Here is a 27517-nt window from a genome sequence, read left to right as displayed (position 1 = left end):
GCACAGCAGAGAAGAGGAACACGAGGGAGCAGAGACTATTGACATTATTCGGTCCTATGTATGCAAGGCATTTTGACTAGATTGAACCTGTGAAACCCACCTTGCCCAGAAGTAATGTGACGTTTATGAATGGGCCTTAGGGCAGTCCTCCCCCCCTGCTTTCCCTCTTCCTTGGATCTGGCGTTGTCTTGTCCGCATGATGCGAGGCGTGTACCGCCCAAAGGGCCTGTACGTATTCGTTTTCCATGCATTCTCCTGCAGAATTGGCGTGTACTTGCAGGCATGTATATATGCCAGACAGTCAAGCCAGTCAATGAACTGGACGTGTCACCAGGCGTCCGCCCCCCTGACCTGGAGGGATGTGGAGGCTTCATTGCGCTGGGGGCTTGGGAATAAGAGGCGTGGTAGCTTTTCTCTCCTTGTTGTCGATATTCTGAAACTTCCCCTGCCATAGCAAATCTGAAAACCAGTTCACTCCCTTGTTCGATGTCCGCGGACAGCTTATTAGCCATGTCTCCTTCACTTGAGAGCCAATACTTGTTCCTCTACTTCTTCATCCCTCTTCTTCCCATCTCTTACATACTGGGCAGTATATACTCTCAAGTCCAGCAGTATCGCGTTTCACGCACCAGAGGGTGCAAAGATGCCCAATCCAAGGCCCCAGTCAAAGACCCCTTTATCGGCCTCGACTTCATCTGGGACTGTCTCTTCGCAAAGCCCGTCGAAAAGTACCTCGACTCAACTTACAGAACCTTTCAACAACTAGGAAACACATATGTTTGCAGACGATGGACGTGGGAGGCCGTGTACACTTGCGACAGCCGCAACGTCAAGCACGTTCTCGCCTCGGGCTTCGACGACTTCAAGCTCCCTCGTCTGCGAGTCAACGCCATGACGGGGATGCTCGGAAGCGGCATCTTTACGCTCAACGGACACTCGTGGTCGCACGCTCGCGGAGTCTTGCGGCCGTGCTTTGCGAAGCAGAACAAGGACAACATTGTCAACATGCTCGAAACGCACTTCCAGGCTTTGCTCAGGAGGATCCCTGCAGATGGAGCGACTGTCGACTTGCAGCCGCTGTTTTTCTGGCTAACCATGGACTTTGCAACGGACTTTCTCATGGGCCACTCGACGCATGTTCTGAATCGAGCTTCAAGCCATGCCAAAGAGAAGCAGTTTGTGGATGACTACTTGACGTGCTCGACGGAGATTGTGCGCAAGATGCAGCTCGGCCCGCTTCAGATGTTTTCCGTCAACTTTGAAGCCATGAGGGCGCGGAGTCGTGTCTTTCAGTACATTGACGACTTCATCAGCGCATCCATGGACAGAAGGAAAGAAGACGACGAGTCCTTGGACACGGGTTGCAATGTCCTTCAGGGGCTTGCAGCCGTGGCGATGGATAGGAAGCAGCTCAGAGACCAGATCCTCCACATCCTGGTTGCCAGTCGCGATACGACGGCTTGTCTTCTGAGTAACTTGTTCTTTGTCCTGGCGAGAAAGCCTCACATTTACCAAAGATTGAGGCGAGAGGTGCTTTCCGTTGCGGGCGCTGGGCCTGCAACAAGCACACAGCTGAACAATATGGAGTATTTGAAATGGTGTGTCCAAGAGTGTAAGTCAACCACCACGATCTCAGCTGTTTACTCGAACTAACCCCCAGTTTCTGAACGGAAGCGTTACGACTCCATCCCGTCATCCCGACAAATGCTCGCGAGGCCTCCAAGGACACGGTCCTCCCCTACGGCGGCGGCGAAGACGGGAACTCTCCTCTCCTCATCAAAAAGGGCAACCTCGTCATGTACAACATCTACGCCATGCACCGCGACGCTCACGTCTTTGGCCGCGATCCGGAAGAATTTGTGCCGGAGAGGTGGAACGGCTTGAGGCCGGGTTGGGGATACCTGCCTTTCAATGGCGGTCCGAGAATTTGCATTGGCCGTAAGTAAAAGCATCTGACTATTCTATAATATGTATGGGGACTGTGTGTATGGAGTGTGTACTAACTGACTGTTTGCCAATATAGAAAAGTTTGCTCTCCTTGAGACACATTATCTGGTGTCGAGGATGGTGCAGACGTTTGAGACGATGAGTGCGAGCGATGATGCTGAGTGGGTTGAGCTTTATGCTCTGGCGACGACGTGTAAGGATGGAGTAAATGTCAGTCTTACAAGGTCTTGAGAGGTGTTGATGATTTTGCTACTTCTCTTTCTTCTTCTTCTTCTTCTTCTAGGGATTCACGGCGTTTCCTTTACCGACATTGTAATACTGAATAAGAAAATAAATCTAGTCACGTCTATTGTATCCTTCCTAGACACATGTGTATGGAGGTGACCCTGTGACCAAACGCTTTAGGGATATCGAAACAGATATCAAATGCTGAATCCAATAAGTGCCAGTCTGTAAATCCAAACCATCATACGATCCCACAATCTAAATCTCAAAACATCATCATCCTAAACATCCCAGCACCATCAACCCGGAGATTCGAAAAGAGCCTATTCCGCAGCCGAACCTCGACATCGAACGTGAGCTCATCATCGCCCACCGCGGCAGGATCAATCCTGTCCCACAGAACCAGCGTCTGCTCCTTGCCGCCGCCGCGTCCGCCATCCAGGAGGATATACCTGGGCCGTCTGGTCGCTCCTTTGTAGGCCGTCCACCTCATCCGGATAGACCACCTGTTGTCGTCCGAACACAGCTTCGCAAAGTGTTCGGCCTCGAAACCATCGGACCACAGCGCTCCCTGCGGCTGGCCGCCAAGTTCGACGCAGAAGATGCGTCTGGCATCCCACGAAAAGGGGCTCCAGCAGAGCTTGGCAAAGACGCACTGCTTCTCCATGAGCAGCAGTGCCGCGCCCAGCTGCGCCATCATGTCGTCGCGGCGCCTGGCGATCTTCCAGGCGATGCCTTCCCACCTGTCCGCGATGACGACGGCATTCTTCTCGGGCCCGGCTTGCATCCTGAACGCCCGGATCTGGAGCGCGAGGACGTCGATGACTGCCTCCTCAGCCTCGCCCACCAGCTTCGTCATGAGGGCGTGGAGCTCCCTGTATCCGACGACGGTGTCCATGAGGGCGCGCTCGTTGCCCTCGCGAGTCGCCTCCACCACCTCGCTGCGCAGTTCCTCGAGGCCCATGAGCCCGCAGTCGAAACGCTCCTCAAGGGTCTCGCAGTCGTCAAAGTCCCAGACTAGGGACTGGTCCTGGAAGACCTCGATGTTGTTGAGGGACAGGTAGCTTTGGATCCTGTCCCTGGTCGTGCCGTCCGCCTTGGTGACGAGGACGCTCGTTGTGGTGGCGGAAGCGTTCGTGTCCGTGTCCATCTTGAAGGCGTCCATTGTTGAGCAGATATATATGTATAAGTATGTAGATATATATATCAAGGCGGTAAGGATGCTCAACAATGGTGGAAGTGTGAATTGATGGAGACGGATGAGTGAGAAAGGAAGGAATTGGTGGATGAAGAGGTGAGAAGGAAGCTTATTATAGGCATGGGAGGATGCTTCTGAACAGATCATCCTCAACTGTAGGGCTCTACAGACTTTGGAGAATTAAGCTTCAGGGCTTCACTCAACAAACATTGAGCTGCCGACGGATGAGGTCCCAATAAAGTTGGATTCATGAGCCTCCACGAAGCTTATTTGGAGGCTTTGCGGCGAGTAAGGATACGAATAAAGAGACTCAAATGATAACATTAGGGCCAGAGTCCAGAAAGAAGCGTAAATTGCCGTCGAGGTGGATGTTCTTTCATCGTAACTAGCGAAGGACAAGATGTACGCTGTGAGGCCAGATTCAATCATAGTGATCCTCAGTCTCCAGACACATTCCAGAGAACCAGGTAGAACTGCTTGTCTCGTGAAGTCTATTGGAATTCCTTCCCTAGCGAGAGTCGCTGGCGAATACTGTTGGGATGAAGACTCCGAGGCCCATCGACAAGATAGGAGTAGACAGGACAATTAACGTTTAAGCCAAGGTTCAGCCAGCCAACAAGCCTCCTGGTCGGTTATGTAGTGGCAAACATTGCTTTCCTCCGGCGCTTGAGTCTGAAGTAATCAAGGTGCGCACGATAAGAGTCGAAATCTCATCCGTTCATTCTGGCATTGTGATCTTCTTCGTTCTCGAGTACACTTACAAACGAGGTTCAAGGCGTATAGGGGAGAAGTCCGCACTGACAATTCAGTATCATGCCTCCACATAGCCTTGGAATTTTCTTTGCGCATGAATCACAACGTGGCCCTACGCACCTTTGGACCTGACCGGCATATCGGGTAGATAGGTAGGAGAAGTGAAAATTGTGCGCAGGAAAGGGGGCGTCTACACTAAGCCATCTTGTTCGATACTCGTAGGATTTTGTCTCGAGGCCTGTCAAGGCTAGTTGAAATATGACCGATAATTTGTCCTTCTAATGAATTTCTGTGCTTGCATGCATTCGCTCTCGCTTGACTAGGTCTGGCGGCTGGTTGTGTAGGCCGTATGGCGGGCAGAGGGTTGTGGTTAGAGGTAGAATGATATTGACCTTGAGGTTAGTCGTTTGAGGCTATTCGTTTGAGGCTGAACATCTTGGGGAAAATTCTAGTATCTGCTTGTGATCCAGTACCCAGCCATTACTGCGAGGCAACTCTCATGCGAACCATCCCCATCGCCTGCGACTGGTCATTCCCATTAGAGTCTATAAGACAATAATAATACTTATCACAACATCTACCCCCCTTTCACTATTCTCATATACTGTACTGTTTCAAAGCGGTTGCTCGATGATATGTAGCAAGATTCAAAGTCGGACATCACAATTTGACCCAATCACGCTCGTCTTTATGCTGCTTGTGAGTCTTGATCATCGATATCCACGAGTATTTCAATGCTTCAAAATAAGGCTGGCCGGTGGATTGAAACAAGAGCCTGGCCATCGGACTTGTTCCTTGGACCACTTTGTGTACTAATCGCAGCATTTACCTTACCCATGTGGCGGTAGATGAATGAAGCTATTCCCATTGTAGACGGCGATGTCAGTTGATGCTCGACCTCGGCAAAGCAAAGACGGCCATTCTGCAATTGGCTAGCTCGTGCTTGTGATTGAGTCACGCCTCAACTTTGGTCCTTCGGATGGATTCAGCCTACAGCTCGGCTTGTATCGTACTTTGCTTGTCTTACACAGTATCTCATGAGGCTCTGTTCAAAAGGCAGTAGGTTTGTTATCGGGACAAGACGGCAAGTCCTCGATCTAGTATACTGTCTATGCCTTAGCAGTTACATTATCTACCTCCTCTTCTTCCATGTGAAGCATCGTATTACCAACGGCTTGTGTGTCTCAAGTATAGACTCATCAGTACATCATTGCTCACACAAGCCAGCAGGCAGAACCGATTCAGAGATCATCGCCTAACCGAAACGAGTATGTCTAATACGCCCTTGCTTTGTGTGAGACGTAAAGCTGTTCCCGTTGAAGCACAGACAGAGACGCAGCATCGATAGTGGGGGAGAGACAAGATGCGCTTATTTGGGCTGACCCAGAAAAAAAAAAAAAAAAAAAAAAAGTTCGAGCCATCGGAAGCCGCCGAGAGAGAAGGCGCGAAGAGAGATTGTGTGTGTGATGGACTTATTTTGCGCCTCCTCCTCTTTCTCTTTCTGTTCCTTTCCTTTTCCTCTTCTCTTCCTCTTGGGCATTCTGCGTATCGTGTCGAGCTCCCGTGGTCGCCGGCCTCGTCAACCGCATCTCTTCGATTCATCATCCTTATACCATTTCAAAGCCTCAAGCCATTTCCTTACAGCTATTCCTTCGTGATACCCCTCGTTAATAACTAAAACAACACGAGAAAAAAAAAGTCTACATTCAAAATCCGTCACAATGGTTGAGAAGCTCTACGTTACCTACAACGACGTACGCCGCATCTTCTACACGCGACAACACCTCCGTCCAGTCAGTCAGTCACTAACATGAGCAAAATCAGGTCCACAAGCTGTGCCAGCAGGCCGCGACCAAGATCCTCGATGAATTCAAGCCGCAGCTCATAATCGCCATCGGCGGCGGCGGCTACGTGCCCGCGCGCATCCTGCGCTCGTTCCTCAAGCGCCCCGGCTCGCCCAACATCCCCATCCAGGCCATCGGCCTCTCGCTGTACGAGTCCCTGGGCGGCGACAGCCAGGTCGAGGAGATTGGCACAAAGGTCACCCGCACCCAGTGGCTCGACCTCAGCGCCCTCGGCGAGATGGAGAACCTGGTCGGCAAGCGCGTCCTCATTGTCGACGAGGTCGACGACACCCGGACGACGCTCGAGTACGCCGTCAAGGAGCTTGAGAAGGACGTCGAGCTTGCGCGCCAGAGGCTGGGTCCCGATGCGCCCAAGGCCGAGTTTAGCATCTTCGTTCTTCACGTATGTTCTTTTCTAAAACCTTTTCTCTTGGGGAGCGTCGATTGGCTAACTTTGTGTGTCTAGAACAAGGACAAGCCCAAGAAGGGCCAGCTGCCTGAGGACATGATCAAGAACCGCTACCTGGCAGCCGTCACCTGCGGCGATGAATGGATCAACTACCCCTGGGAGGCCATTGACATTGACGAGCACGACCGCCTTGCCGCCGAGAAGAAGAAGTTGTAGTCCTATGCACCTTTGTCATTTAAGCCTGCGAATCAGTAAAATGTAGAAATAGAAGAAAAAACGATGATGAAATGAAATGATAACAAGCCAATAGACCAAGAAGTCATTGATATCGTCTCGCTCCGTTCTATGTCTGCTCTCTGCCGTCTACCCATTGTAATGGTACATGATGGAATCTATATCGGATGCATCACCCGAGGAGCTGCTTGACTCTGGCAGACCGCTGCTGCTCCCAAACTCCACGTAGATGTCTGTCCTTTGACTGCTCAACCGCCCAGTGTCCCTTCTTTCTGGTGCCGCTCCTTCAACCGCTTCTCCTGCTTCATGAATTCGCGGATCCCAACCGGGACCTTCTTCAAGGCTTCCTCTTCCCACAAATCTTTCGAAATGTTTGCCGTCCAAGCCGTCTCCGACCCGCCTCCATCAGCATCCATAGTGCGGCTCCCAGCCCTCAGCCTCGCATTCGCCTCAGCCTTTCGAGCCGTCCACTCCTCGAGGTCCTCCCGGTAGCGATCCCACACGCAGTTGACGCATCCACTCATGCAGCAGTTGTCGGGCTCTTCCGGGCGAGGGGGTATCAGGACGCCGGCGACGTACGTGGATTTCGCCTTCTTCTGGGCGAGGCGGTCGGCTTCTTCGGCGGGACCGAGGAGGCGAGAGCCGAAAATCACGCGGGCTCTTGATTCGGGCGATGTCTGCGGCGGCTTTTGCGTGAGAAATGTCTTTGATGAGGAGGTGCTTGATTCTTGCGGTTTCTTTTTGTCGGTTGGGCTGGAGCTGGCTGTCTTCTTTGGTGGTTTAGGAAGTGTATAGGCGGTAGGGTCGTCGTGTATCGTTTCGTAATAGGATCCAAGGGGTGTTTTTTGCGGCCATGGCTCCTCTTGAGATGTTGTTGTGGTCGATCTGGTGAGGCTGGCGAAACATCGTCGACAGCAGTTCGCCTGCGGCCGAGCTGTGCTGCGCACGAGGCCCAGTCGCGCTATGGCAGTTCTTGATAGTGGCATTGTGATTATGCTTTAGCTGCTTCGAAGACTCATGGCGCCAAAGAATGCGATGCGATGCAATGCGATGCGCAAGAGCGATTTATGATATAGGTGCAGAGAAGCGCGGAAGGAGATCGGATGAAGCGAGGAACTGGCCCGGCCTTCGCACTTCGGCTTCGCAAAGAAGCTTTTGTGGGGTGGCAAGTCGGACGTCATACGGCGAAACCGGCAACCCAGAGATTTACTACATAAAAGAGCTCAGCTGCACGTGATGGTTCTTGATTTCAAGCTCAATCTCAGCGGTTAGAGTGGAAGATGTGGATGGGTGGATATTCAGATCGATTTAGAAGTGTCCAGTAGGGAATTTACACCTGATGCTATCAATTTACCGCCATTGAAGCGGTTATTGGGAGCCCTCCAAGCTTGTTCCCGTCTTCCACTGTCCGAATATTGCGCCGCATCCAAGCGCTACCGCCTACCGCTTTGGTCCAAGCCCGCCTTGTTTAGCTGCAGCTTGCTGTGACGCGCTCCGTCCGGCCCCAAAACACCAAAAACACCATCCCGCATCGTCAAGCTGTCCATCCCAGCAGCCGCCATCTCTGTACAATTTGTCTGTTTTATTGTTTTGTTCTTTTCCCACATGTTCTTATCGTTGCAGCATAGTCCTTTCTCTGTCTGAATGGTATCTCCGTACAAAGCTCCCTGACTCTTCCACAATGGACGGGCCCGCGTCAAAGAGACGCCGGGTCTCGCCTCGCACTTCTTCCATGAACGTTGGCAGCTCCAGCAGCGACGACGCGATATTGTCCTCTCAGCACTCACCGAGTCGCCCTCCCAAGCCCGCGCAGACCAAGGCCGGCAAAGCGCGCAGCCAGCCGCAGACGCTAGACGAAGAACAAATTGCGCCGCCAACAACCGACGAACCAGCACGAAAAGCTGTCGGCGAAGCTGCCGTCGCGCCTACAGCAGCAGCGAATGCGTCAGCGCAAGAGGAGGATGAGGCTGCGCAGAGCCCTGGGTCACTACCATCGTCGGAACAAGCTGAGGGGAGCTCGGTTGGATTGCCCATCAGATCGCCGTTCAAGCCGAGGCCACGACCGTTACCCCCACCCGCGCCCGAAGGAGACGACGAGGCAGACTCTTTTCTGGGTAGAAGACAGCGGAGATCGCCAAATAGCGGGCGGCCTATTTCCTTCCCGGAACCCGAGCTGCCGCCCTCTGTCCCCGATCCCGCCTCCTTCAAGCCCCCGAAAGGCATACACAGCAGTCCGTCGCGATGGAGAGACAAACCAAGGCCGAAAAAGAGCTCACCTCTCAAGCCATCTGCGAGCCAACCGCCCGGAAAGCCCGGTAGCAAACCCGCTCTGCCGATGCACAGCTTTGAGCTTCCTCCAGGGGAGACCGACAGCGCCTCAGGAGAGCGTCTTCTGCACGACAAGGCCCACCCGGCTCGGCAAGTCAGCGCGTTTGATCCGAATGGAGCCAAGAAGAAGGAACTAGAGGCTCTTGACGAAGAGATTGCAAAGTTGAAGCGGGATCTGCAGATAGTAAGCAAAGAGAATGATCGGCTACGGCTGATGCAGTCTTCCGGCCGTATCCTGAGCTTCGCAGACGAGGAAGAGGTGTTTGACGTGGTGCGACGGCATCTCATTGAATCCGAGGCGAAACCCCTGCCACCACCATCGCAACAGCTGTTGAAAGCGGCATGGAATCCTTCAGCTTTGTTGCCGTTTGGAAGGACAATGCCGGTTGTCGCCACGACACAAGACCAGGTCAACGTTGCGGACATCAAATCTCACCATCCCGTCAAGATGACGGCGGAGGAAGAACTGCCCTATCTACAACTGTTTAGCCCATTCGAGGTCACGTCCACCATGGCCGTTTTGCATGCAGATGGGGAGCAGCCTCTGCGACAGCGACGTGTCATGACTTTCCGGTCGAAAGACGCGCCCGGGCTCTTCACTTCCAAGGTTGAGATGATGGTCAATGCCACCAATTCGAGCATCATGGAACTCCAAATACAATCCCTAGAACCCGCAGCAAGGGCCGAGCTCGGACCATTCCTCACCAGGATATGCGAGGGCGACTGCAACAGGAGCATGCAGCGCAACATAGGGATATTGTCATGGGCCATGGGGGAATGGTACCAGGCGGCAGTTCACAGAGCGCAGCTCTGGTCCAGACTGGACCGGGAACTGGCTTCCAAGGGCGAGTTCTTGCAGGCCGTTGCCGAGGCGCGGAGGAAAAAGCCGCTGCGAAGGACGGTCGAGGAGATGGAGGATGAAGCGGAGAAGCAGCCGGCACCCGCCTTGTCCTTTACCAAGGCTAAGCTGGTTCATTTCATGGGCCAGCAAGCCTTTGAGTTTAACATACCGTCCAAGACACGGTCGGAGGCGACGTCGTCTGTTCGGCTGGAGTGGAAGATTGATTTTGATTGGATCGGGGAGGCACAAAACAAGTTGACCGTCATGATTGGTGTTCCGGGAAAGTGTAAGAATGCTTGACATGGCCCCTTTTGCCTCGGACCGAGATGCTAACGAAATATCTGCGTAGGGCGCAAGGCTGATCAGCGTGGCGTGCTGGGGAAGCTCCCAAAGCTGTTTGAGGATCTCGTAGAGGGAGGGCAGGACCCGTCTCTCGCTGTCAAAACGATTGTAGCATTGCTTGTAGGATAACGGTGACAGGGGTGACGAAATATCAAGGGAGGCTCTCGGGTGGCCTCGGCGAACCATGTATCGCTCCAGGTGCAAAATAAGCGCCTGACTTGGAGTCGTGATCGATCATCAATAGCAAGGATACAAGCGCAGATGTGGACAAATGACACACAAAGACACGTGTATTGATCCCAAAGTGATATTGCACACCCATTTATTTTACATATATCTTTTGTACCTCTCCCAATTGCGCCACGTATATATCATACACGCCTTGAAATCTAGTCCACATCGACACCCAGCTTCCTCAGATCGACTTTGGCCATTTCAATCTCCGCCATCAGCTCCTTGTGCGCATCAGGAACATCGTTGAACGTGAAGACGCCCCAGCCGAGGCGGAAGAGGAGGAACGCGCCGAAGGAGATGAGGGCCCAGAAGGGAAGCTATGGGATTTCGTTTAGCGTGTGATCAGTCTTGCCGCATCGCTTCGCCGAGGGGCGCCGGATAGGTTTATCTGGGAAAGAGGGTTCAGACGTACGACTGGGACGATTTCTTGTTGGACGAGGGGAGGGAGAGGGATGAGCTCTAGGAAGAGAGCAAAGTAGAGCTGTGATTGATTATTGAGCAACGATTAGCGAAACGGTTCAATCTTGTTTATGCGATCTTGGCTGGCGGCCACGACATGACATGATATGAGGAGAGGGATAGATGGATTTTGCGTACGGAAGAGACCAAGAGGCCAATGGAAATCGTCTGTTGCGCGCGCGTCATCCTGACAGAATTGCTCGCGAGATCGCAATAAGGAGAGGACGTATGTAAATGGCTTGAACTAGAGAAAAGGAGCGTGAGGTTTGCGTGTCGCAAAACGGGGGCGTTGAAGTTGAAAGGTTGGAGTCGGTTGGAGGTTGTCGCGATCTTTAACCAGCCAGGTGGCAGCCCCAGCAGCTTTGAGCCCGGGTCATTATTAGGGGAGAGGCTGCGGCAACGCGTTTGCGTCTGCATTGGGAAGGGTGACTAAGCAAAGAGGGACGGGAGCTGTGGACTGGGAAGCTGCGATGATGGATGTTCTCCACTTTTGTTTGGTTGTGTGGTCTTGCTTGAGCTTTAGGATCTGAACTTGAACTTCTTTTCGTCATCATGGCATTGAAGTGGCAGACATTGTCTGTCTTTCTTCTCCGCCTTGGGCCCGGGCTTGAGCTTTTTCTCCGTGGAATGATACTCTCTGGATCGATACTCGCATTCACGGAACGATGCCGCTCTTGATGCTCTACTGATGATGATATGGCCCACGCACTAATCCAACAGCTCAGCCAGAAGCCGGGTTGCCCTTCACTCAACACCTCAACTGCAGAGATGCCTCCATCCAGATCAATCATCTCGCAGCCCAGACTCATCAATTCTCGCCCAGATGAACACGAGTCAAGGGAAGCTCTCACATACCGCACACTTTGCATCCGCCAACCCACTCGCCCGTGCTACAAGCACCACGACGCTCCCCGCAGAGTGACCCTGGTCTTCAGCTTTCCTCTCGCAGGCGTGGCGTCCTCTTCGGTGATGGCCAGCATCCGTAGCAGGTTCCATCCGAGATGAGATTGGCGCTCGGCAGTGGGTTTGCCTGCAAGCTGGCGGCTGGCAGACGGGCAATTGGCCTCTCCGGCCGTCCTAATCGCCGGTCCGTCCACTCAGGGCCCGGGCGCTAATGCAGGCCTTTGCGATGTGCCGGCCGGTTGGTGATGCTCTGCTCTGCCAGTTGCTGGTTTGTGGTGGTGCTGCTGCTACTGCTGCTGCTGCTCCTCCTCCTCTGTCTTGTACAAGTACGCGTGCTTGTGCGAGAGAAGCTGCAGCAGCAGGATAGCACTGCTGTCCGGTGCCAACCTGCGCGGCCATTGCATCAATAAGGCAAGGAGCTGCTCCCTTGTGAGACAGCTCGATTCCCGATACGGAGGACAGACCAAATGACGGCAGCCGGCGGCGGGGAATGTCTCGCCCTGCAGCTCACGATTCGCTGGGCAAATTGACCTGCCGCAGAGGCAAGCTCATTTCGACTTGTGATGCTTGCTCCTGAGATCAGCTTGGAGAGCTAGCGGCTGCTGCATGGGTGAGTTGGCACCGCGAGCAAGCAGTGAGCACGTAGCATTTGCTATCGTGATTGCGGTAGAGCGAGGCCGAGCAGTGAATGTCTCACTACAGATCCAGGTATCCCGACCACCCAATGCGACGCTTCATCGGAGGGGGACGTCGGCATCATTACGTTAGTGCATGTTTGTCCATGTATTACGTCCATTGACTTACAGATATTCGCCTGTGGATGACGCCTCCCCGACTTTTCTCCTCTCTTCATCTTCATCCGCATCCTCGCATCCTCACATCCTCTGCTCCTCCTCGTCACCCTACTTTGACGTCTCGCTGCTTCTTAGATACGCGCTATTATATCTGAAGAGTTCAGCATCATGACGACCCCGATCCCAAAGCCACCCGGCGTCCCTCTGCTCGGCAACATCTTCGACGTGAAGCCCAGCAACACATGGGACTCATTACGCAAGCTCGCAGACAAGTACGGCGAGATCTTTCAGATCAAAGTCCTGGGCCAAACCATCGTGTTCGTTGCCGGCGCAGCCCTGGCCGAGGAGCTTTGCGACGAGAAGCGGTTCCGCAAGTATGTCGGCGGGCCCATTGTCGAGATTCGCGCAGCAGTCCACGATGCCCTCTTCACTGCATATGACGACGAGCCAAGCTGGGGCATCGCTCACCGAATCATCTACCCCAAGCTCAACCCCGACGCCATGGAAGGCCACTTTGGAGAAATGCGAGATCTGGCCACGGAACTGTTCAATACCTGGAGAGGCCTCGGTGACAAGAATACCATCTCTCCCGTGGAGCAGCTCAACAGACTGAACCTCGAGGCCACCACCTATGTCTTGTTTGGCAAGCGGCTCAACACCCTCATCGGCCCTCCCTGTCCGGAGATTCAGGCAATGGAAGATTCGACTTCCGAGGCGATGAAGCGCCCTACCCGCCCGGGCATGCTCAACTGGCTAGTGTATGGCCGCAAGTTCAAGTCGTCCATCAAAATCATGCGAGACTATGCCGCAGACGTGGTCAAGTACCGCCAGGAGAACCCGACAGACCGGCAGGATCTACTGGCCGCTTTGATGAACACGCCCGACCCGGAGACAGGCAAGAAATTGACTGACTCGCAAGTCATTGACGAGATTGTCACAATGCCCATTGGCAGCAGCACGGCACCCTGCCTGCTGGCGTGGGCAATCTATTTCCTTCAGAAGAACCCGGAGACGATCGTCAGGGCACGCGAAGAGCTGGACCGGGTCATCGGCGATGGTGAATTCGAGCTGGACCATGTTAGGCATCTAGAGTACGTTCAGGGCATTGTGCGTGAGTCGCTCCGTCTGTCCTCAGCGGCGCCAGGCTTCAACATTGAACCACGGCCAAAGGAGGGCGACAAGAGCCCCGTGCTGCTGGGCGGAGGCAAGTACCAGGTCGCTCACAACCAAGCCATGATCATTGTTCTGCACGGCGTGAACCGGGATCCAGCCGTGTTCGACGATCCGCTGGCCTTCAAGCCCGAGCGCATGGTCGGCGAGGCCTTTGAGAGCCTGCCCGCGGCGGTCAAGAAATGGTTTGGCAATGGCAAGAGGGTGTGTGTCGGCAGACACTACGCTCTGCAGTGGAGCTTGGTAGTGCTGGCCAAGATGATTCGGGAGTTTGATTTCGAGCTGGCGGATCCAGAGTATAAGCCGGAGCTGGATGGATGGTTCAACATTCGGCCGATTGACTTTTACGTCAAGGTGAAGCCAAGGGCGACCTAGGTCGAGAGAGAAGCGTCTGGACACTGACTTGTTTATTTCAATGGGGATATCTCGGTATATAACGAGGGTAATAGGTTGGTTTCGGCCTACGATGGAATACCACTTTGCTTTGACTGATATATAGATCTTGTGCTCCAATCTCCTTCGCCGTCTTCAGGTCGACACACCTTTGCCTCCTCGCACGGGAATCGCAGTGAACGGATCCTCCCCCTTTCTCAGCACCGTGATCAGCATCTGCAGCCTCCCATCCACCCTCTCGTCCAACTTGGCGCACGCCTCCTCCGGAGTCATCCTGTCCCCCTGGCACATGCCCTCCACAAAGTCGACAATCTTCTTGCGCACGCCGACGTAGTTGCTGGCATACTTGATGTCGCCCACGCTCCCCGTGCGCCAACACGTGCCGTACTCCTTTTCCAGGCTCTCGATGCAGCGGAACGGCTTGCCGGCGACGACGCCGCCGCTGACCTTGTACTCGTTCCAGACGGAGAGGACGGTGCGGCCCATGCGGCGGAAGGTGAATTCGCCGGCGTACTGGGGGCCCGAGTTGATGCGCTTGAGGGTGGTGCGACGGGGGGTTGAGTAGCGTGGTTTGGAGGGGGGTGATTTCGATGCTGATACCGATGCTGATGTTGATGCCGATGGGGTTTCTTGTGGTAGCGATGTTGTTTCTGGTGGTATTTGTGGTGACGATGACAATGCTGTTGCTGATGTTGTTCTCGGTCTTCCCGCTCTTCTCGGCCTCAACGAGAGTGCTGACGACGGTGGTGATGACGAAGAAGATGCCGTTCTCCTTGATGCTGCTGCAGAAAAAGGCAATCTTTCTGTCGATCTATCCCTCCGCACAACCCTGGACACAGGCGAAGACGAACCCTCCGGCGCCCAAGACGCGCTCGACGCTACACTCGGAGACGAGCATTCAGACGAGCCCGACGGCGAGCAAGGCCTGTACTCGGCATCTTCATCTTCATCCTCATCTGAACCCATGTCGACACGTGCCAGCTGCGCACGACGACTCTTTGACCTCGGTGGCGACGCAATGCCATGCTGCCGACGAAGCAGTGCCCTAAGCCGCGGTGCGCCGTCGAGTATCTTGAGGGCATCGTCATTCTCATCATCATCGTCGTCGTCGTCCTCGTTGTTGTGAGCCCCTTTTCCACCGGCACTGGCACTGTCCTGTTGAGCAAATTCTTCTTCCGCGGGAGATGATGGTCTTGGGATAGTTGGTTTGATCGCCCTGTTGGCTCTTTGCCGCAGGGGCAAGGATGATGGTGTTTTCGTGCCAGGCCTCCTTCTGACTACTTTTAGCCCGGTGCTTCGTAGGGGCTCTCTTTCGCCGATGGGGGTTGGAGGCACGTCCATGTTAAGATGGCTCGTTATCGCGACAGCCTCGTCCGCACCGCCTCCTTCTCCTTCATCTCCAACTCCACCTACACCTTGACCCTCACAAACAACATTCGACCCATCATCGCCCTCACAAACACCATCCATCCCATCAATCCTCCTCCCCACCCCCTCCTCCTCCTCCTCCTCCTCCTCCTCCTCCTCCTCCTCCTCCTCGCCTCCTCCAACCCCCTCCCACAACCTCTCCACCACACTCCTCAACAACCCCTCATGCTCATCCAACCTCTCCCTCACCCTCTCAAGCCCATCTCCCCTCTCCAACCTCCCCATCAAGAACCTCATCTCCGCCCTCAAATCGTTCACGCTCGAAGCATAATGCTCGTGCATATTCACCATCACAGTCATGACCTCCTCAGGTACACAGTCCAGCCACTCCGATCCCCCGCCAACCACCTTGCCCTTTCCCTTTTCCTTTTCTCTTCCAAGCTTCTTGATTCCGCTCGGACTGCTTCTTCTTCTTCCAAGTGTAGAAGGAATCGGGTTTCTGGCCGGTCCGCTGCGCAGACGAGGGCATGGGGGGCGGGATGCGGCCCCTCTGGGGACTCGTTTCGGTGCCGGACGAGGGGAGCCGGTCTGAAAGGAGGACGGATCCGGTCGGTTTCTGCGAGTCGCGTCTGAGGCAATGGGAGCGTTTGGGGAGCATTGGAGATGTGCTTTGGTGAGCTGGTGAGTCGCCTGCTCCTGTGGTTGGTCCATGGTGCAGTGTCCCATTTCGTGCATGCTGTTCACTGATGTCACGGATCGAAATAGAAGCGTGACCGGTTGCGCGTGCCAAGCTCTTTAGAGATATATCCAGATTGCTGCCAACAGAAGGAACAGCACCTATTTATCACTCATTGCACGGCATCTGCTCATTGTGATTGTGGAAATGTGCTTTGATTGCTTCCTATCTACAGCCGGAATTGAGGAAGAACAAAGACCTGGGCGCGACTCGTCATCACGGACCTCTCGCAGGCCCTCGCCGCCCCTGTTCTCCTTGTTGCATTCCAGTCTCAATGGCCATGCCCTTTATTCTATCCACCAGTTCTATGGTATAATGGTCATTCATCTCGTCCACATCGTTGGGTGCCGCACTGTTCAGCCTGGTCGAGTGCAACCAGTCCCCCTCCCCGCTCAAAAGAGTATGCCGAAACGTGAAAGAAAAGGGGGAGGCGAAGGAGTCAGAGAAGAGCTCCGAATCAATCTTCACACTCCCCGTGTCTATACGAGTTAAAAACAAAGTAAGTTGTAAAAAAGCAAGAAAATGCAATCGCTCTCATGGTATATGCGCATGCTTGGTATCTCATCTCTCGTGCAGACCCACACGAGAACCTGAAAGACAAGGAAGAAAAAAAAAAGAAAGTAAAAGCAATCGGGTATATAACGCCGAGTAAATGTGATGCGCCGGAATGCAAATGAAGAAATGATCCAAGATGGGGTATCGGAAGATGGAAATGATCAAACGGCAACGCTCTTGCGATGGATGCGGATGGAGAACCGGCTCTTGCGCGACGAAGGGGTGGTGCAGGCAGATACACACTTCTCCTCGGGCTCGTCCTCCAGGTCTAGCCTGTAACGACGAACACTGCCGGTGTCATCGTCAAAGGCAACGTGCCTGTTCTTGCCTGCAAAGCAATCAGGAAGAAGGTTCTTTCGGATCCAGCCCTTGACACCCTTGCCTGCAGCGTCAATGGCGGCATACTCCAGTCGACGAGTTCGGTCACTGGTCCAGTAATGTGTTGTCTGTGGCGGCAAGAAGACATTATGGGCTTCCTGGCTTGTTTCCCTGACTTCGGCAAGTTCAGGGGCCTGGAACGGGTAGTAGGCCGGTTGAAAAGCGGTATCGACAGTCCGAGGTTGGTACGAGATGGATGTTTGAGTAGTTGCGGGCCGACGAATCGTGGGGCGGATGCGGGCTCGCAGAGACTGAGCTGATGCGGTGCCATACTTGGACATTCCCGACACACGCCGTGAAGGCTTAGGCCGAATGTAGGTGGCCGACGTACGTGGCGAGGAGGCATGCGACTCGTAACCAGAATCCTTTCGCTGAACCCTGACGATGGTGGGGGACTGCTCTCTCGGGGACCTGGAAGATCGAACGGGCTGGCGTCCGCGTGAGGTTGGACAAGGCGAAGACAGAGGGTCTACCCAGCTGCGGTGGGAGGTTAGGGATGTGCGTCGTGAGGAAGCCATGTTGGTAGGGATTCGACACGGTTGCGTCCGGCGCAGTGTAAGTGATAAGTATGTTGGGCGGCACCCATACAAGTGACCAAGAGAAGTTGGTAATGACGAAGTTGTCACGGCTGCCAGCTTGAAGACGCCAAGGTATCAAAAGATGCAGTATTTTGGAGGTTGGATGTCGACTCGAGCCAGATAGGAAGACGAAGTATTTATCTGCAAGGCAGGAGGAGGGTCACCACGAAGTCATGTACTCGTATAATATACGCTGGTGAGATTACGAGCGGCTCGAAATATCAAAAAGACGAAAATGATGTGTGGTCTGGGTTACCGGCCGCAAGGAACCACACAGGATGACTGTCACGCAAGAGTTATAAAACACAGCTCTCGCGGAGGCGCCCGGTTCTCTCGAATCGATGAGGGCGACAAGCGGGATTGCGACTGGCGACGGCAGAAGCCTCGATTGGTCCGGTCTATGGCGTCCGATGCAGGGCCCACGGCAGGCGGGGACAAGAGAAGAAAAAATAAAAAGCAAGGGGCATTCAGTAGGGATCCGCTGCTGGTGAGCCGATCCTTGCCCGAGTGTATGCAGGGCCGGGAGTGGTTGAGGCCGGCTGTGGAGTTTGGAACCGACGGGGTCGAATCACCAGTCAGCGGTGAGCAGCAGCCTGCACAACGACGGCAGCAGGGGTCGGTTGGCGATGACGAGATGCCGACTGATTTGACGGGCGACTATCTATCTTTTGCCATGTACTGCCTGTGGGCGTCAACGTATCTCGCTCCCTTTTGTTTTCTCTTGCCCTCTTCTCCCTTGGCGGAAACAGCAGCGGTGGACCACAGCCGTGTACGCCTGCAGTGGCTGGGGCTGAAGAAATAGCTGATGAGAAGCGAGCAAAAGTTCTGTTGAGTCAACCCAGAATGTCGTCGAGAAGGCGTCGATCTGCTTGTCGAGAGAGCAACCAGTCTCGTAATAAGTGTGGTCAGGGGCGCTCTTTGCAGAGACGGCGTCGCGTGGCTAATCGATTGGACCCAAAATCCAATGTCTAGGATGGTTTGGCGGTTGGCAAGGGCCCATCGCCAAGCTGCGGAAGCTGAGGTCCAGTCCGTTAAAATGGGTGCCAAGTGGAGAGCTGCTCAGGCTCCTCTCGCTTCTTGGTCTGTCTTGAACGCTTAAACGACCAACAGAGTGGGTTGACGACGAGGGCTGGCAAGGGGCTACAAGGGCGCTATTGCAGAGCCAAGTTCGAGCAAGGGCCTTCTGCAGAGCACTCGAACCTGCTTCGCCAATGGGGGGAGGGACGATAGGTGGATGATATAACACTCGCAGGTCGTTCTTGGTGCGGACCAGGTAAAGTAGGTATGATGATGCACGTATCTGCAAGAGGAGGTCGAGCTGTCGAATGCAAGAATCACAGCCGAGGGATTATCAGTGAAAGACGTCGAAGCCGTGCATGTGCCCGCCAGTGCAAACAGCGTACCAGTACCTGTCATGTGCGCAGATCAGCATCGCGAAGGTCGTCATGACATCTCCTGTGTCCAAGTTTAGTCCGTACAACTACATACCATTTGGTCTGCCCAAAACCCGGCTTGTGTACATGTCACCCGTGCCAACTAATCACGGCACAGTCTTGCGCTGTTGCGGCAGCTTTTGAGCAGCTTTTCGGGCGTACTGTACGAGGGACGAGAGCGCTCAAAACTGCCGCTGCCTGTCCTTGGTACCTTGCTTGCTGCAGGCCAGGTGGAGGCGCTGCAACACCATACCAGGATGCAGACGCACTGATAGGCTGCAGCCTTCTCTTACAGGTAGGGACTCGCACATATGCACAAGCAGTGTTTGCAGCATTTGCAAAGCTTGTCGGTAGCGTCGAGAGGGGGGTCATGCGCAGCACAAGCAGGGCAAGTCAAGACAGAATGTGATCGGCTACAGCGTGGTGGTTGGACGACGGCATCCGATGTCGCTGGAGATGACGCCTTGCCAGCGTCGCCATTGGACGCGGGTAAAAAGAAGGTTGCGGGATGGCACTTGGCTTCTGGTGATCATCAGGCTGCTTGTCTTCTAGCCCAACGTGGCGGCTTCTGTAGCCGTAGCCGATGGTGGCCACGAGCACGAGGGAATCGAGCAAGACGAGGGAACAAGACCACCACCACTATCCCCGGGCAAGAAGAGGGGCGACTCGATCGGGACAAAGTTCGGCTCTTGGAGGTGTGTTGAAACATGGAAGCGTCTGGATTCGTTCTGTGCTCTGTTTCGGCATTGCGCATGTTGTCTGTTGGGCAGCGCTGGTGCGAGGCCTCGAGTCTCGATAGCAAGCGTTAGAGTGTTCGGGATGCAATGGACGTGCCAGCGCTGTCTTCTCAGCCGTGCAAGCATCATGAGGCAGAGGCGCCTCAGCTGAGAATGCTAGACTGTGCACGGAGCAGCCGTTAGTACGCACTTGTCTTGTACTTTGAGTTTGAAGCTCGAGAATCACACGCATCACGCACAATTACAGTAAGCAGGCGGACGAGACAAAGAACCAGACACGAGCAGCAGATCAGATGGCGTTCAGCATTTTCACATGCAATGGGAAGCTGGGACAGTCACAGTTCCTTCCCAGATGGTCTCAGGCACAGCATAAGGTACATATTACTGCTCTTGCCATTGGCGGAGCAGGTGCAACAGCAGGTGCAACGGCTGCACTTGCACAAGCGACAGCCTGGCACCAAAAGCCAAGCGAGAGGGCAAGCAGGACAGCCCTCGTGACTGCCACGGCAGAAAGCGGTGAAACTGAGACAAGCAGCAGCCACGCCCAACCGGGATGGTCTGAGCCACGATGGTGCCTTCCTCGCTCACTCACACGCTCCTGCTTTGTTGTTTGTCTCCCCTCATTGTCTCCAGGCCGCATTCTGGGGAAGGCACGACATGCTTGTGTATAAAATTGCATGTGAAAATGCAAGTGCAGATACCTACCTTGGTACCTGTGCTAAGGTAGTATTTGCATGTGCCTGAACTTCAAGGTTTGTCCTTATTCGGGCTTCTCCGTACGGGGCAGAACGTGAAAGATGGGGTTTGACGAAAGACTGACCACATGCAGTATTTTCCGCGAACAACTTCAACCTGAGCTCACGGGCTCACTCGTCATGAACGTCTTTGTTCCTTGGCTACTGAGTCAGTGGTCCCAGTTCTGGCCCTGGTAGAGCTTCTGCCAAGCTGCCAACCGCGTGCGCTCCCTACAAGCAAGCCGCAGTGCCTACCAGGCAATGTATCGTCGCGGCTAATCATGGTGGCAGAGTACTTACTCCTCATGCTGCGACCTGGATGACTTGCCTTGCCTAAAGGCGCTTCCACCCTGGCCTTGCTCTAACCTTGCATCCTCCAGCCCTTGAACCAGGACATGGGACAAGGCCAGCAAAGTGCAGCCGGAGCAGGAGCAGGGTTGCCTCAGCGTCCCATCATGCAAGGCACGAGCGCAACGCCAGCTTCCCTGTGGCCTTGGCCATTGGCATCCGCTGGCAATTTCGTCAAGCAAGATCCCCGGCTCCAGGGCCCAATTTCCTCCTATCCAGAACATTCGGGCGACCTTCTAGACGAAATTCAATCGAGCGGAAAGGAGCCAGAGAATTGGGACGGTCAATCGCAATCGCAATCTTCTCCTTGCCCAGCAGATGAGATGGCGTGCCGCTTCGGGGGTTGCTCGTTCGCTACCAAGCTCCAATAGACAGTCCCGGTCACGGCCAGACGGCGACATGGACAAGCATCGCGTATCCTGCCTAGACGAGTGCTAGCACCATGCACAATCAATCGCAGACTCGGCTTCTGTCCCGATTGTTCCGTAAGAGGCCTCTGAGGAGCTTGCGGCCCGGCAATAGCCTACTGGACTTGCCGTCGTCATATTTCTGCTACGAACGCTGCGTACAATCTGTACGGGCCTACGGAGTGCAGTTGTCCTCTTCGAAACAATGGTATTGGATCCGCGCGGCCCGGCGGCTCACGCCGCTTGCGCTGCTGGCCAACTGCTTTCCCCAGATTCCTTTGGCTCCAATGGAAAGCGGCTGCCAAGACTAACTCATTGGCGCCTTTAAGCGCCTTGGACATCTTTTCGAAGCATTCTAGACGCCTGTGTTCGGTTTCTGGACAGGTTCGGCGCCAATCCGGTTACTCGTGCCTTCGGACAAGGGGGAGCAAAAACCACTTGCTGTGCTTCCCTGTCAGATCCCCATGGCAGTCGTCCAAGGGGGCGTCATTTCGGCAGGTTCTGATTCTGTTGAGCCCCTCTTCAAGTCGTGCAGAATTCGATGCCTGTCATTATCTGCGGGTCTCTTGACTCCTTCATTTTTTATTTTTTTTTCGCGGGGGATGGGAGAAAGGGGGTTTCCACGGAGGATCATCCGAGGATCGAGATCTACTCTGCATGGCCTGCCGCTCTCGAGGTCCTACGATGCTGATGGAAGCCCGAGTATGGTGAAGTACGTCAAAACATCGTTTACTGTGGTCGACTCCCATCAAAGAGCAAGCAATGGGAACCATCATGATGCTTGCCAAATGCTTCAAATGACACTCCAGAGACGACAGCATCCATCGAGACAGAGAAATCATGGGTTTTTGTTGACCTCTCTTGATATCTGGTCCCGTCGAGACAAAGTCTATTTCCGACCTTTCAATGGAAAGCTTCGCCTGAGACTTCCAGTGGCAGACGAACCACAAACCTCGAGCTGTCCAAGCTCCTTATGGTCGAGGCTGGACTCTCACGACTTCGATTCCGTCATTACCTTTCACATTGGTGACAAACGCTGCATATATATACGCAAGGAGCTTCTACTCACCGCCACCATAATTTCAAGAGTTAGAATTTCCGTTTCTCGATCCTCCCTCACGGGGAAGGGAAGAAGTTGCTTGGTCACTCGGCGGGCCGCAGCTCGATCTCAACAACATTTCGGATGTCCCAAGACACGATGGAATGGAAGCAAATGGCACCACGACGCTTTGTGAAATGCTATTCCCCATTTCGCCAGAACAGGGAGATTTCATGATCCAAAGCAAGCTAAATTTGGGCAAATAGTCTCTCGCTCGCTGGACACTCTCCGGCTGATGTCGCCTGTGAAGCCAACCTCGAGCCGGGCAGCAACGGTATGGAAGCAGCCTCGCATTCCCCAGACTTTGCCTGTCGGTTATCATCAATTTGGCATTGATGCCGTCAGCCGTTGCTCTCCTCGGAGCATCCCTTGTGTTGTCTTAGAAACGTCAATATCAAGGAATGGATCGTCATAGGGAGTGTCTCAACGCAGAGACTGCGAGCCCGAGGAAATGGTTGCAGCGGGATATTGTCACTATAGACATTGTATCCCTTGAACCTCACACAACGCATTTCAGTAGGATATAAAATACAAGTCAAGATCCAGGCCGACTTGCTCATCTCATCAAGCCAGATCCAGGCCGACTTGCTCATCTCATCAAGCCAGATCCATATCTCTCAGCCTTTACATCTCCATCGTCCACTTTCATCCCTCAGCCGTCAAGATGCGATTCCAGCTCCTCTCCGTCTTCGCCGCCGCTCTGACGTTCCAGAGCGCTTATGGCATGTCCGCCACTCAGCAAGGCCAGGCCATGCAGCAGAGCGAGCAGAGCAAGCAGGTCCACCAGCTCGAGCAGCTTGCCCAAGACATTCAGACTCAGCAGGCGGCCGAGATTCGCCAGCTGGACACTGGCGCTGCTGCCCTCAACGCCACTGCCATCACGTCAACGCTGAACAGCGTCAGCGACGCGTTCGCCGTCACTGGAAACTCCGTCAGCAACATCACTGCCAACACTCTTGGTCAGCAGTTTCCCGTAAGCTAACTGTTGCGGTCGTGTGAAGGAGCAGAGCAATTACTGATGGAATGAGTCTGCAGATCATCGTCAACAGCCTTAGCACCCTGGCTGGTAGCCTCGTTACCAACATTGCCAGCCTCATCACCACCCCCGTGACATCGACCTTTAACCAGACCGACCAGCTCGACGTCTACAACGCTTTCGCCAACGTGCGTATCTCCTGACTTGACAGGTCCAAAAGCAAAGCAGTCAAAGAATCAACTGACAGTCATATACAGTTCACCAAAGCCAACGACCAGCTCATCAAGACTTTTCTCGGCCCCAGCGGCATTGCTACCAACTCCCTCCTCCGCGTCCCCATCGGCACCGTCCTCAACCTGATTGAGAGGAGCGTTGTCAACCTGGCCGGTGCCGTGGTCGCCCGTATCCCAGCTTACGCTCAGCAGGCCCAAAGCCAGCTGAGCACCATCCACGCCGATCTGGGTCTGACCATCAAGGCCGCAGCCTAAGGTACTCTCGTCTCCTTTTTCTCCAAAGTTGGGGAACAACCTAAGGATGAATGTTATGATGGAAGACTTGAATTGAATGGTCAGGAGCAGAGACGCCCCGAGTGAGGCGGGGGAGAAGAGATATTATTATAGGACTTTGCCAGCAGATCTCCTTTGTCATTATTCGAGAAAGGGTCATGCTTCGTATGAATGAACCATTACTGCAAAAAAAAGTATGGATCGATGAGACAATCATACAAAAAAAGAAATTGCCCACTATCAGAGTCGAACTGATCACCTTGTCATGTCAAGTAGTTTACTAGTGACACGCTATACCGCTTAGCCAAGCGGGCTCTCGGATGGCAAACGGGATTGCTAAACGACAATATACAGGTTGCGATATATCCACATGAGAACTGGATCTTTTTCCCTGCTACTACCTACCACCTGCTGCTCGAAGGACTGAATGAGCTACTACCAATTCTTCCTTCAATGCCCGTATAAGCAACAGGGACTGAACATCACCATCTAGGGCGGTGAGTTCCCAATGGTAGGTAGATCATGAATCAGAGTAGGCCTCCCAGAAAGACACAGACAGGTAAGACAGTCGATACAATTTACCTTGCTTGAAGACTTTCTAAGACTCTCATTACGGGTTGATGAAGACAATTCTTGAGCTTTGGCCCGTACAATCAATGGCATGACTAATAGCTGTTTTCTCTTGTTTGACAGAATCGCCAGTATTCCGCTTCTCATGTGCGCACATTTTCGCGCCACGCGCAAGCATATGTTAGTAAACGGCATTGCGTTTGGATATGTCCGTGATGCGAGCGAAGAGTCTCAGGTGGGCTCGTTCAACAAGGCTCTGTTGGTGAAGTAGGGTAGGCGAACAATAAGGGCACACAGCTGCCTCTACCTTGGGTGATTTGCCCAGAAAATATTGCAGGTGGACTTTAATGGCTAAGCTTGATGTATTCGGGATCGCACACTGGAGAGATGAAGGGTTGGACTGGCGAACCCGGGCCAAAGACTACCCTGTAATAAACGAGCAAAAGTCTAGCAATGCATCCTGATTTCAACGACACTTGAGAGGATTCCGGTTCAAGCTATTCCGTGCTGAGCCCAAAGTAGAAATATGAGAATTTGACTGTGGCATTTTCGAGCAATTCAGCCAGGATAGATAGGCAAACAGGTCGTCTAGAAGAAAAGAGTTCATGCGCCGCATATGCCAACGGCGAATTACAATCTACTACACGACTTGTTCTTTTACAAGGTACGGCAATGTGAACTCTACAAGTGGCGCAAGGTATCACTCTAACTCATGCATGGTGCTGGCGCTCCCTCATACTCTTAGACAATCTGTTTACAGATGCCGTCTGTCCTCGTCTCCTTAGTCGCAAGTCTTCACTGTACCACATGTAAGAAGGGGCACGGCCGAGGTGGGCAAGCCTGCTTCATGTAGTCCGACCGACCGTTCGTTGCTCGTCGCCGTCGATTGGGTCATTTTGATATAATTCTAGTGGATAGTCTGATCAGAAAAGAAAGCATAAACGGGAAATATGAAGAGTGCAGGGCGGCGCTCGTCAAGAGCAGACTCAGGTGGTGTGCAACGGTACTCTTCACGATATCGACATGTGTTTTGTCTTGTTTCGTGATGGCCGGGTCGAGTGCTCGAGGAGGGTAGGTCACTCCAAATTGCACTGCATGCGCTACGTGCAGTGGTTTCTCGAGGAAACAGCGCTCTGCAACCACGAAATCGATCGTAGAGAGTAACCACTGAAAGGGCGTGTGACGACTCGGTGTTCACCTTGTAAGGCGGCATGTCAGGGCCCGCGAGTAGGTAAGTCGTGCGATGATACTCGAAATCCTGCGCACGTCCGATCCGCACTTCCAGTGGCCGGCTGTCTTCGGCACAGTGCCATCTCTGTTTGTCAGTCGCAATTGGCATACGAGTACATACTGGTAAGCTTAATCACATAGTGACATCGGATCATCTCTTAACGTGGAGCCGCTCCCTCTCCGCTTCTGAGGATCTGAAGATTTCCCCAGACAGCTGATCGCTCGGCATCTCGACGTGGAAAACTGCTGATGAGTCGGCAGTCTCGGAGACAGGCGGAGGCCATCATGACCCGCTCGAACGAGTATAGGCGCCATTGGGGAAAAACTGACAGGACAGGTATGGGCAACGGTCGAAACACGGCTGAGCGGAAGAGCTGATCGACTCTCGACTAGACTCATCTAACTCGAGAACGGAAAGCTGCCTCTGCTCTCACTCGTGACTCAAGGCTCGAATCCCCGCGGAACTAGTATCTGATCTATTGCAGCGGATATTTTGCTCCCGCTCCTCTCTCAATATCGAAAGCGGTATACTAACAGGGGCGAGTTCGAGTGGGGGGGCGAGGAATGCGGTAGGACAGAAGGTCGCGTGGGTGCAGCCAACGAACCATAGACGGGACGAATGCCAGAATCCATGTCGACTGCCTCGTTGCTGTGCTCTTCTATGTATGTTTTCTGCGCCTCGGGCTCCGTACTCTGCGCTGCGGGCTCCGTACTCCATGCAACCGTGTGCGTCCCTCAACCGCGGAAGGTGATAAGAGGCGAATATTGAACTTGATGGCATAATTCGAGCAAGAGATGACTTGGACTCACTGCCTGGCTTTCACACACTATCGAGCCTCCACGATGCCATGTCGTTCTCTGACGCAAACAACACGCTGCTCTCAGTCGATTCCATTCACCAGGAATCACCAGGAATTCTGAGATCATCGCATTGCTGAGGCAATTGAGTGGCGAAAGCTGCATGGAGGTGCTGGTGCTGGTTTTATTCGCAGCCAAGTTGCAGCACCGGCTATTGACAACGATGGCGAGGAGCCGAGACAGCCACAGCCGGCGGCTGCGGCCGAAGCGAACGGTTGGCCTCTCCCTGAGCCTCCATTGGATAGGCCTCGTCATGGCTGACCATTGACGTTCTCAGGCTATATTCTCTTGCTGGCCTCGCATTCAGGACCCCGGTTGGCGTTGGTTCATGGGGCGATGTGACATGGCACATGCAGCTTCGCCAATATTATCCAGCTTGTCAGAATGAGTCCCTCGAGCATGTCGACGCTTGAGAATTTTATATTAAGCATCAACAGCTGGGGACCTATCCGTCCGAGGTCGCATCCTGCGATGGGTTCATCACAAGTTGATAGCCGGCAGGTACCGGCAGATAGCGCGCGCAGCCACGCGTGGTGTGCCGACTACCGCAGGGTACACGGCGCGTGGACAGGGTTGCCATGCAAACCCCGCATTCGCGTGTCGAGGAAATTGCCCATTAGGAAGCTATTGCGGCCATTAGCAGGACGGGCGATGCATGGCCGGGTGGATGGGAAAAAGGGAAAAGGGAAAGGCGAGGAGGGAATTGGGGAAAGGGAAAAGAAGGGGTGGGAAAGCACCTTGTGATGGATGATTTGAACGAGTTGCTGCGGCCAGACTGGACATGGTTCGTGAGGGTGTTGGGGCTTTGGCGGGCTGGTTCCAGTCTCGAACGCGAATCGCCTGAGCGCAGCGCCTGGGCTCCGTCTGCGTCCGTGTGGGCAGCGCGATGAAGCGTAGCATTGCATCCAGTCCCAGCCCATCCCCGACCCC

The 27517-nt window shown here is 53.9% G+C and overlaps 10 protein-coding genes across 10 annotated transcripts; 5 read left to right on the top strand and 5 right to left on the bottom strand.

Annotated features, from left to right (window-relative positions):
- Positions 1-510: 510 nt before the first annotated feature.
- Positions 511-2178, top strand: CCMA1212_000295 (Cytochrome P450 52A11; the record flags this gene model as incomplete). The annotated part of the gene is made up of 3 exons (XM_073697769.1): positions 511-1612; positions 1675-1938; positions 2024-2178. 3 exons carry the CDS (start codon positions 511-513, stop codon positions 2176-2178), a joined length of 1521 nt encoding a protein of 506 aa, XP_073562935.1.
- A 259-nt stretch (positions 2179-2437) lies between these two features.
- On the bottom strand, positions 2438-3337 carry CCMA1212_000294 (uncharacterized protein; the record flags this gene model as incomplete). The annotated part of the gene is made up of 1 exon (XM_073697768.1): positions 2438-3337. One exon carries the CDS (start codon positions 3335-3337, stop codon positions 2438-2440), a length of 900 nt encoding a protein of 299 aa, XP_073562936.1.
- Positions 3338-5844: 2507 nt separating this feature from the next.
- Positions 5845-6592, top strand: CCMA1212_000293 (Xanthine phosphoribosyltransferase 1; the record flags this gene model as incomplete). The annotated part of the gene is made up of 3 exons (XM_073697767.1): positions 5845-5877; positions 5948-6370; positions 6434-6592. The coding sequence occupies 3 exons, from the start codon at positions 5845-5847 to the stop codon at positions 6590-6592; spliced, it is 615 nt and encodes a 204-aa protein (XP_073562933.1).
- A 266-nt stretch (positions 6593-6858) lies between these two features.
- On the bottom strand, positions 6859-7596 carry CCMA1212_000292 (UPF0651 protein; the record flags this gene model as incomplete). Its single annotated transcript, XM_073697766.1, has 1 exon — positions 6859-7596. One exon carries the CDS (start codon positions 7594-7596, stop codon positions 6859-6861), a length of 738 nt encoding a protein of 245 aa, XP_073562934.1.
- A 695-nt stretch (positions 7597-8291) lies between these two features.
- CCMA1212_000291 (uncharacterized protein) lies at positions 8292-10250 on the top strand (the record flags this gene model as incomplete). The annotated part of the gene is made up of 2 exons (XM_073697765.1): positions 8292-10065; positions 10129-10250. 2 exons carry the CDS (start codon positions 8292-8294, stop codon positions 10248-10250), a joined length of 1896 nt encoding a protein of 631 aa, XP_073562931.1.
- Positions 10251-10510: 260 nt separating this feature from the next.
- On the bottom strand, positions 10511-11000 carry CCMA1212_000290 (uncharacterized protein; the record flags this gene model as incomplete). Its single annotated transcript, XM_073697764.1, has 3 exons — positions 10511-10672; positions 10768-10836; positions 10953-11000. 3 exons carry the CDS (start codon positions 10998-11000, stop codon positions 10511-10513), a joined length of 279 nt encoding a protein of 92 aa, XP_073562932.1.
- A 1679-nt stretch (positions 11001-12679) lies between these two features.
- Positions 12680-14056, top strand: CCMA1212_000289 (Bifunctional cytochrome P450/NADPH-P450 reductase; the record flags this gene model as incomplete). Its single annotated transcript, XM_073697763.1, has 1 exon — positions 12680-14056. One exon carries the CDS (start codon positions 12680-12682, stop codon positions 14054-14056), a length of 1377 nt encoding a protein of 458 aa, XP_073563591.1.
- Positions 14057-14209: 153 nt separating this feature from the next.
- CCMA1212_000287 (uncharacterized protein) lies at positions 14210-16153 on the bottom strand (the record flags this gene model as incomplete). The annotated part of the gene is made up of 1 exon (XM_073697762.1): positions 14210-16153. The coding sequence occupies one exon, from the start codon at positions 16151-16153 to the stop codon at positions 14210-14212; it is 1944 nt and encodes a 647-aa protein (XP_073563585.1).
- A 741-nt stretch (positions 16154-16894) lies between these two features.
- Positions 16895-17629, bottom strand: CCMA1212_000286 (uncharacterized protein; the record flags this gene model as incomplete). The annotated part of the gene is made up of 1 exon (XM_073697761.1): positions 16895-17629. The coding sequence occupies one exon, from the start codon at positions 17627-17629 to the stop codon at positions 16895-16897; it is 735 nt and encodes a 244-aa protein (XP_073563584.1).
- A 5482-nt stretch (positions 17630-23111) lies between these two features.
- On the top strand, positions 23112-23911 carry CCMA1212_000285 (uncharacterized protein; the record flags this gene model as incomplete). Its single annotated transcript, XM_073697760.1, has 3 exons — positions 23112-23420; positions 23483-23611; positions 23681-23911. The coding sequence occupies 3 exons, from the start codon at positions 23112-23114 to the stop codon at positions 23909-23911; spliced, it is 669 nt and encodes a 222-aa protein (XP_073563586.1).
- Between the last annotated feature and the right edge of the window lie 3606 nt (positions 23912-27517).

The sequence above is a fragment of the Trichoderma ghanense genome, assembly GCF_004382785.1.
Source record: "Trichoderma ghanense strain CCMA-1212 chromosome Unknown scaffold_0, whole genome shotgun sequence".
In the NCBI taxonomy this organism is placed as follows: Eukaryota; Fungi; Ascomycota; class Sordariomycetes; order Hypocreales; family Hypocreaceae; genus Trichoderma; species Trichoderma ghanense.
Note: the sequence above shows the minus strand (reverse complement) of the source record. Positions and strands in the feature narration are given on the sequence as shown.